The sequence below is a fragment of the Euprymna scolopes genome, chromosome 3, assembly GCF_053919585.1.
Source record: "Euprymna scolopes isolate OS-2025 chromosome 3, ASM5391958v1, whole genome shotgun sequence".
Classification (NCBI taxonomy): Eukaryota; Metazoa; Mollusca; class Cephalopoda; order Sepiida; family Sepiolidae; genus Euprymna; species Euprymna scolopes.
This window is the reverse complement of record NC_136484.1, coordinates 198266162-198276605: the sequence shown is the minus strand read 5'-3', so window position 1 is coordinate 198276605 and position 10444 is coordinate 198266162. Positions and strand designations below refer to the sequence as shown.

The window sequence follows — 10444 nt, the reverse complement described above, 5'->3', positions numbered from 1 at the left end:
TGCATATATATGTGCATATATGTATATACACATATATATATTTATATATAAACTAACAATAAAAAAAACTAACAATAAAAAAATACTAACCTAGTTTTAAAACAGATCCTTTGTCTGATAAAATGCATGCCCATTGGCTGATAGGAAGGGGCGCGGTGGATACTAGAAAGCTGATTGGCTAACTAAAATCTTAATAGGAGAGGAGCATATAAAAACGATAAACAACCACGGAATTCGCGCATAAGCCTGAGGAGTCCTAGAGTGGATGAAACGCAGAATATTCAGTGTAGCTTAATCGTCACATATATTTTATAAATTACTAACTAGCTCTACCTACGTATTGAGCACTTTTGAAGTAAATACTTAAAGTTTACGCATAAATCTATACTTTCGTATATTAATTTTATGTGAGTAAATTAAGTAGTTATATATATATATATAAATTATAGTAAATTAAGTAGTTATATATATATATATATATATAATTTGGCCGACACGCTTTTTGAGTTTCTGTTGTCTTCTCCGTCTTTGTCAAACTCTCTTCCTTTTCTAGCTTTCATTTTTATAGTTTAAGCTTAGAGTGAGGGGTGCTAGGCAAAGTGGATGTGCATTGCCACCACCATGTTACACAAGTAGACCATCAGCCGAACTCCTGTCCTCAGGAATGTGCCCTAGGGAATGCTCACCCGAGATGAGTGCAGGGTCTCTTATATTCGGGACATACCACTACAATCATCCCGATAATATACAACTGATTATAGAGCAACCGCTCTAAGCGCTACCAAAGAGTTAGAACCCCTGTACTATCAATCGAAGTGCAGCAGCCAGACAAATTGTCAAACCGGTACACCCAAACCTGTTACACAAGTGTGCCCCAGTCCAATAATGTTAGCATACATGGTAAGCATGTACCCCCAAGATGTCCAGTTTAAGGGAAAGGGAATGAGGCAGGAGTGGAGAACGGCGTTCATTTCCTTAGCAAGGAAACAAGGTCAAGCACAGATTATCTCTAATTAGTCACTTCGTTCGCACCTCTGCTACTTGCTAATAGGCAAAGAAGGAGTATGGAAGTTGAGCGATAGGAAGAGTTTACCCACTCTTTAAGTAATTTAAGTTTGAAAACTGGTGATTTGATCGAGTTACTAGCTCTAGGGTGGTTGTCAACTAGGACTGAGGAAACCTTCCTCCCCCGTCTGGTGCCAAGATGTATGAGATCAGTGACACAGGTTTTACATCGGAGTTTTCCTTCTTCTAGATGGATAACCGGACGAGATCTACGGGCCCATTAGCACCAAGAGGGTTTGCCTCGCGCCTGGTTTCAAAGCCAGATATTTCTACGCCCCGTATGAGTAGTTACAATTATTTGCATTTATATCAAAAGTAGTTAGTGTGTCCTATGAAGTTGCACTCCTCAAAGTAAGATTAAGTATGGAAGATGTGGTTTCTGCGTTCAAACAGATTCCTATTATTTAAGTATACTGAGTTATCTCCAATTGCATAATCTAATGTTATTCTTTAGATATTATGAGTTTTAACTGTACTAATTAATATCATTATTTTCTAATTTTGTATTTTTGTTTTATTTATTTAATTTATTATTTTAATTTTTATTATTTCTTGATAATATTTGTTTAAACTTTAATATTTTAAAACAATTTGCAATATAAGTTAAACTATATTTATATATGAGTTTCATACATTTGTATTATAACTTTAGTAATATATTCACTTCAATTATTATCTGATGTGTCTATTAGATTTACTCCAAATAATTTTATTTTCTCTAATCTAATCTATTGAACACACACACACACACACACACACACACACACACACACACACACACACACACACACATATATATATATATATGTATATATGCATTAGTATACCATCTTCACCAAAAGTGACGGAAAAATTCTGCATCGCAAATTATTTATCCACATAATATTTCTAAAATCTTTAGATAACATCCTAGACTTACATCAGCAATTTCATTTTTTCTATATAAATAATAATTATTATTTCTAATAACTTAAAATAAAAAAGCACCCAATGTTGACGAAAAAAGCAGGTAGTGGGGAATATCCAGCTACCCAAAATGAGACACTTTGGATTAGAACAAAAATAAAAGTTTCTTTGGTCTAGAAGGATATATTTTTCAATGAACGAACACAGAAAAGATGAAGCCCAATCATAGAACAGATTGTACACTTTGCACCTAACTAAACAATCGAATATTGTTCAATCAATCGTGAAATACATTTATAAATTATTAATCGATAAATGTATTTCGTTTGCGATCCTGTATAAAACAAATACTAATCTATCTTTGTATGTATATATCAGTCTTTATCTATGTCTTTCTATCTCTCTTATTTATCACCCCTCTTTTTACCTATAGATGTCTATTCTTATCTTTAATTATATCTACCTCTTTTAGCATATCTCTCTCTCTATCTATCTCTGTCTTTCTATCTATTTCTATCTATCTATCTCATTTTTCTCTCTTACTTTGTCTCTCCTTATCTATCTGTCTTTATGCATGCATGTATGTATGTATGTATCTATCTATCTATCTATCTATCTATCTATCTATATCTCTTTCTCTCTTTCAATCTATTTATTCACTTATCTATATCTATTTATATCTGTCTCTATCGATGCACCTATTTATTTATCTATCAGTATGCAAAGAAAATTAGTTAAATTAATTATTCAAAATTTGTATTTATTTAGTTGTATTAAAAAAATAACAATAAGAAATAAAACATTTATTTTATTAATTCAGTGTATTTTGTCATATAATCCACCGGAAAACGAACGAATAAACGAATTCAATCGAGCAGAGTAAAATTTAGAGGCTCAATAGTGCTACAGTACGATACATAATAATCTAAGCAACGCAAGACCACCAATAAAGGTGGTGCCTCTCAGCGATGTCGCTCGTTCCAGTTACACATTTGCTCCGTCAATACTCCAATTTCCTTGCTATCATTGTTATAGAACCACAGCAACCAAACAGCCCTGATTTACCCACCTCAACCTTAACCTTCGTTCCCACCCGTTCTCGCTCTCCAGTCTCCCTTGCTCTTATTCACTTGTTTTTTTTCTCTTTCTATAAATTGTTCTAATTTTTTCAATCCTTTTTTTCTGAAATCATCTCTTTGTAAACTAAGTCTTTTTTCTTTCTTTCTCTTTTCTGTCCGTTGGTTTCTATTCTTTACAAGATTAACAAAAGTCAAATTGTTCCCTTTGTAACTTTAACTGTGCTTTCCCTTTCGCCTTTGATCTTTTTATTGTTTTTGTTACCTTAGTGAAAACAACAACAAATCAGAACGAAAGGTGAAAACAAAATCGTGGCAAATTTTTCCTCTTTTTATCTTCCTTTCTTTTTACTCTCCGTCCATTCATTCGATCGTTCACTTGGCCAGTCGCTTACACAAGCGACAGACGGTCGCGGCTCACAAACAAGACATTTTGACGTAGAGAAATATGGTTACTGTTTTGTGCAAATTGACGAGGAAGCAGTTCTTAACAATAATCAATAACTGACTTGATTGAAACGCACTTTCTACTATTGGATCTTTTCACGTGTTTAAACATTTACCAAAATGAATTTAACCCCCTTTATGACGTGATATGCAAACATTTCTTTGTGGCTTGTCATATTTATGTTTTTATATTGCTACAGTTTACTCATATATTGAATATTCTTAAAGTAAATATTTAAATTAATATATGCATACATATATTATCTTATAATAATACGATGTAATATAAAATTATATATATATATAAAATTATATATATATAAAATTATATATATATATATAAAATAATTTAAAATGTACTGAACTAAACAAACATTTTTCAAAAGTGTTCAATACATATGCAGAACTTTTTAAAGTAAATTTATAATTATATCTATATATTTTATGACATCTTTATACTTGTCGAGTGAACTGATTTCTCTATTAATACGATGGAAATGCCTCAATCATTTCATTTTTATGATTTTTCATAGAAATAACGTATATTCTCAATTTGTTAAATCGATGAACGTAATCACAAAATTACCAACAAAATATTGTTACTGAAAAATAAATTCACTTTACAAAATTTATAATTACAAAATTTATAAATTCAGACCAATAAATATTATGCCTATCAAGAACAGATGAGCTCCAAGAACATAGAATTCTTGGGTCAATTTTACGTTTCTAAAATGTTGAATGAAGACAAAAAACGTTTGCATACGCCAGGTAATAAATATGAAAGAAACGAACACTTACAACATTCTTTATTTAAGCACCTCAGAAAATATAACGACTGTTTTCAACGATGCATAAAACGGCGACAAAAATTTTCGAATTTCAATCTTTTATTAATGTTGTTCCTGACTGTGTCTTTAATTCCACTGTCAAAAGTATCGGCGATTCAAGATGGACAGCATGTCATCATCGAAAGTTTGGCTCGCATAAAGATTGCTTCATCGACACATTCTTTTCTTTCTGGATTGTCATCATCAAGATATCCACCTGTGACCGCGGAATATTTGGAGCAACCATTTGATAAAGATGTGAATCGATTGATTGATCGGAGTGAAGATATTATTAAAATTCAAGACGAGGAAGAAGCAAAGGAGAAACACATTGAACACACAAAAGGTCAGTTGGTTCATTTTCTATTCAACTTTCAATACGTTTTCTTGATGTTTACTTTTTTGCATTTACAAGGGAATTCATCTTCAAATATAAATTATTCATTTTACATAACCTTTGATTCCCGTAGATTAACCAAGATTCACGTTTAAATAATACCAGCTTCTGAAATTAGTATCGCCACTAGACATTCGAGAAGTTATATGATTTATTTAAATGTGTAATGCGAACTATATTTATTTTAATGTAGCTTTATGCAAAAGGAACATCGGGATGGAAGGGTTAGTATCGTCATTTATAGATTTTAATATTCGAAAGGGGGCATGGTAGAAAACTGTTCTGTCAGAGGAATTAATTTTACCCATCCTGTGAAGAGTATTTTTCTATAATAAAGCAGACTAAATAATGACAAGGCAAAGTTTAATGCTTGACATTGTTAATCTGAATTTTATTTTAAGATTTGTTATCAGTATTTTTCCCGGGTTTAGAACAAAAAGATATTGATCACAAAACGTGAAACGATTGTGATTGAATAATTAGGAAATCTAGAAAATCATTTCTTAATTTATATTTTAAATGAAATATCTCGAATAAATTGTCTGTATGTTGAAGTCTCCATTTCATGACCATGATTCCTATTTAAATCTCATCAAAGTCCGGTTTCAGGTGTTTCTATTAATAATATTAGTACGAATTAGTAAAACCGTTTGCTAATCTTAACCCTTACTCTATCCTAACCCTTACCCACTAAACCGTTCTATCTAGGTATGTGTTTTTTATTTTATTTATTAACCATAAAAAGACATGCTACCATCGAAATGTAATGGACTACTGTAAATTAAGAGCCAGATTTATAGAGAGCATCATAAGTTACAATTGCAACGAGATGTTTGTTAGCGTTGCATTTAAGTTTCTGTGAGTTAGTACAATAAGGAAATAGAAAACAGAGGAAATTCATAGAATTCATTCATTCATTCATTCATTCATTTAATTGGCAAACAATAAACGCACGAGCGATTGCCATTTACAAGAGGGAAAAATCAGTGAGTAATGTGTACTTACTGTAACAATTAGCATGAATAAAAATACGAGACTAAATTAACATGGTAACAAAACAAGCAGTGATCAAGATCGCCCCAAAATGCCTGCTGCCACGCTTTCTTTATTTACTGGAAAACAGCTACGCCATCTGGTTATAAAGGGCCATAATTAGTTCCATTAGAATTATTGGTGTAAGAGGAGTAACTCTTCCCTTCAATCTTACTTGGAATCAGAAACATAATCGCTCAATTTTGTGGATAGTATCTGAATACGTACTGACTTGCGAGTGGGTGGTGTCGCCGGTTTTCTACTACTGCTGGAGTCCATACAGCTTCATCCATATGTCTGCTCCTATATACTAAACTTTCCTCGGGAACTTAAGGTGTGCCGGAAACTTCAGGTGTGCCGGATTTCTCAATATTCTCTGCAGTGTTGTCTGCCTATATCTCAACTATCAATCCCTTTGCTGCGATTGATGGAGGTTTCACAAGCTGGTCCGCGTGTTTTCTTACTATCCCTCCACCAGTCTTCATTTCCAAATTCACTGCTCCCAACTGCCGGGTAATAGTGCCTTCAATCCATCATTGAGCCGATCCATAATTACGTAACAGTACATGATCGGCTACTTTAAATTTACAAAGTGGTTCCATTGCTTTGCTCTTCCTTTCCATTTTATTTTTCATGTACAAAGCCTTGTAAATATGTGGCTTTACCAAATGAAATGCAGTTCTTAATTGCCGTTTGAACATCAGCTCGACTGGAGAACCCCCAGTTGATAAGTTAGGAGTTATCCTATAGTGGAATAAAAATCACCTTGGTTTCGAGTGTTACCTTGTGGTCTGTTTCCATCCTTTTAAGTTCCATTTTTTACTGCGCTCTGCTTGTCTATTTGATGACGGGTGGTAAGGAGCTGTGAAAATGTGTTGCGAAGATTCCTCTCATTTTTGCAATTATGGCTGTCCGAGAAGATATTTTAGTTATGCATATCTCTGTCCATTTTAAATGAGCATCCACTACTATCAAAAACATGCATGTAAAAAAGGGACCCGCATAATCTATGTGGATTCTTTCCTATGGCAAATTTGAATATCCCTAGCAATGAATGGGAGCCTTGATGGGATTGTTTTGATTAAGCATGCAGGTTCCATAAACTTTTCCGGTTTTCTCGATATCAGCGTCTAGATTTGGCCACAACACATAGTTGTGTAGCAAGGGCCTTCATATGTACGATTCCTTTGTTTGTCTGATGCAATGCTTTCACTCTAAGTCTGGCCGAAATTACAACCCTACTTCCCATACTACTGCGTCATTTTCTCTGTTTGCTTTTTGAAATGGGGCTTCATTGCTATGTCTGGAATGCACTTGCTCCAGCCGTTCCAGATGTATTCGTACACCCGACTAAAAGTAGGATCTTTTATCGTCTTTATTCTTACCGGCGCCACAACTACTGGAGCGTCAATCACGTTCATCGTGTGTATTCTGTTGGTATTTGGTGCGACATCTTGTTCCTGTGTATTGATTGAAAGACGACTGAGACAATCTGCATGTCCATTAATGAACATAGCACAATACTCCAACTTATAATTGTAGGCAGCTAGAAAGAAGGCCCAGCATTGAATGCAGACTGCAGCAAGGAAAGGAATCAGTTTGTGTTCAGTAAATAACCCCAATAACGGCTTGTGGTCTGTGAACAAAGTAAAATTATTTCCATACAAATATTGGTGTAACTTTTTTACCGCGAAAGAAAAACAGGAATAACCGCTCATTCTCCATGTATGCATGGTTCTGTTTTACCCTCGACAGCGTTCGTGAAATGTAGCATACTGATTTCTCCCTTTCACCTTCTATTCAATGAGGCATTGCAGCTCCTAGTCCATAGGGAGAAGCATTTAATTTCACTAGAATAGGTTTGGATGGGTCAAAATGAATTAAAAGGAATGCAGAACACAGCGTCTTCTTTGTTTCTTCAAAGGCCCCCACACCCATGGAACACCTTTCCTCATGAAACTGTGAAGCCGTTCTAGTATCGTCGATAAATAACTGTGATAATATTTAACTGCCCTGAGGTAAGCTTTTAATTCTGTAATGTTTTGAGGCAGAGATGCCCCTGTCATGGCAGCTACTGTGTCTGGAAGTGCCTTCCTTTACTGATTCTAAACCCAAATATGTCACTTTAGGAAGGAGAAACTTGTAATTACTTCTCCTTAATAATTAATCATGTCTGATCCGTAGATTGTTTAAATGACAACTGTAATTATGACCTGAAACTAAGATGTCATCCACACGCACCTAGCAAAAGGGAATGTTCTTAAATCTTTTATCCATTTTCCCTTTGAAAAGTCCCTGTGGCACTGTGCACCCTAAATTGTAGCCTGGTGGGCTGGTATAATCCCTGTTAGGTGTTTATACTTAGCAAATCTTGGGTTTCTTCATCCACTTCTAATTGATGATAGGCATGGCTCGTCGAGTTTGCTAAATTTATGACCTCCTTTCAAAGTAGCAAATATATCTTCTGTCCGAGGAATGGGATAGTTGTCACATACTAATGCGTGGTTTACTGTTTGCTTGTATTCTCCGAAGATCCAGGTGCCACCATTATCATTTTTGACAATCGGTAAAATGGGAGCAGCTCACCTATAGTACTCCACTCTTTTGTAAATTCTCTGGGTTTCTAGGTGATATGGCTCTATCTCCATATCCGCTTTTATAGCATGAGGCACTGGTCTTGCCTGACCAAATTTGGAACTCACTGTCTTATCAATGGGTATTTTCACTTTCAAATCTTTGAAGCACCTCGTTTCTCCGCTACACACCGACTTGAATTCTATAAGAAGCTTTTTCAAACTAAAAGGGGAATCTTCGTGATATAAAAAACATGACTCTCCAATCTAGCTTTACTTTATTTAACCAGTTTAGGTCAAGTAGTGTTGGCACATTTCCTTTCACCACCAGCAAAGGTAACCGATGCTTTAACGTTTCCTGCATTACTGTCACGTCTGTGATCCCATGTTGTTTCACTAATTCACCAGTATATGTTCTTAACTTTACATGGCTTTCTTTTAGATCCTGAATTTGGCCAATTTTCTTGAATTGTTATAGGCTTATTACTGAGCATGATGATCTTATGTCCACTTCCATAACCACCTTCTCTTGGTTAATTAGTAGTTCCACTAGTACTGGCAGTGTCCGAAGTGTAGGAACTGTGTACAATTTTTTCCGTATTTATTTCCATTTCTTCTGAACAACAATTCTTCTCCACATTGCTCAGTGTCTTTTTTTTTCTTTCCATGTGTTGTTGAAGGCCTGCTCTCTTCCTGTCTATGATTCCGACGAGTATGTCCGATACGCCTACATTTAAAAACATTCTTAGTTTTTAAACTGGCACTTGTCAATGGTAACCTGTGGACAGATGTTCCACTTTCACTCGTCGGTGCTCCCAGCATTAACTTGGAATATTTTCTTGTAGATTCTATGGACACTACTATTTCAATGGCCTTGTCCAAAGTTAGCAACCTTTTGCCAAGCAAGCGCTCTTGTATCTTCTCGTCCTTCACTCCCACCACTAAGCGATCACGTATATATGCGTTTGGTTTTACATAGGAATCACCAATTATTAAGGCCCAGGGGCCACTCGAGGATAAGAGTTAAAGAGTGTACAGTGGTCAAAAGGAAAATATCATAGTAATCATTAGAAGTGTAAATTTGGTAAATTGGACTACTTTTATTCAAAGTGTTTACAGTGAAACGCGTGTTTCTCGTAAATGTTTGGCGAGGGGGAACCATAGATTGGAGCTCAGACGAGTACTTGCCATGAAAATAACGATAAAGCAGAGACAGGCTCGCAACGTCTCTTCTATGAGAAAAAGGTTTCAGGGAAGAGAAAAGAGCATCGCCCACTAGGCTACGAAGTCTATTCTGAACTGTCAAGGCAGAATAAGTTCTTCCTAGCAGCTCCTGCCCAGATGTGACCGCAATACTACACCCTTGAACGTACCTGGCTCTTATATAGGTAAAGAATTGCATCAAAAGGTAGATATCTACTAGATCGATAGAAGGACGCGATCATTTTTCCAGCAACCTTGGCAACGGATTTCAATTGATGCCAAATGGGGATCAGAACGTTGATGATGCAAAAACAAAAGCTTGGTTTTAGATTCATTAAAAGTAACCAGCCACTTTTCCCCTATTGTACCACATGCTCAAGATCAGAACATAGAGTTAAAGAGAATTTGGTCGTTTACGGTCTTTGATGCACTGCCATAGATGGTACTGACGTCAGCATACATATCTACGAATAATCTAAAGATATGATTTGGAAGATCATTGATGTAGATCATGAAGAGAGTTGGGCCAAGGATGAAGCCTCTGTCAAAAGATTCGCTAATCCTAGGAGAAATAACTGTAAGCACATCTGATGTAGACCTATCAGAACAGAAACCATATTGTATGCCACTAAGAAGGTTATTTTTGCTGAGGTGGTTGAGGTGGTTGACTACTCTACTTAAAACAGATTCCAGCAACTTACTCATGACGCACAAGAGACATATAGGTCTATACTGAGAGGGAGATGACCGATCATCTGAATTCCCCCACTCTTTATCTGTGCCTAAATCAAAACGTGGATTCCATGAACAAAGCTTCTTTCTTAGAACTGCACGCCTGTGGAACTCTGTTCCGTCTGCCTGCTTCCCACCTGACTACAACTTGGATGTGTTCAAGTCCAACGTTAACAAATTCCT

At 35.6% G+C, this 10444-nt stretch overlaps 1 protein-coding gene across 1 annotated transcript in view; it reads left to right on the top strand.

The window, feature by feature from the left end:
• Positions 1-4218: 4218 nt before the first annotated feature.
• Positions 4219-10444, top strand: part of LOC145263569 (uncharacterized) — a 67096-nt gene continuing 60870 nt past the window's right edge. The window contains exon 1 of the mRNA XM_080120417.1: positions 4219-4670. Coding sequence (XP_079976543.1) covers positions 4229-4670 — 442 coding nt within the window. The 5' untranslated portion in view covers positions 4219-4228. The remainder of the gene's footprint in view (positions 4671-10444) is intronic.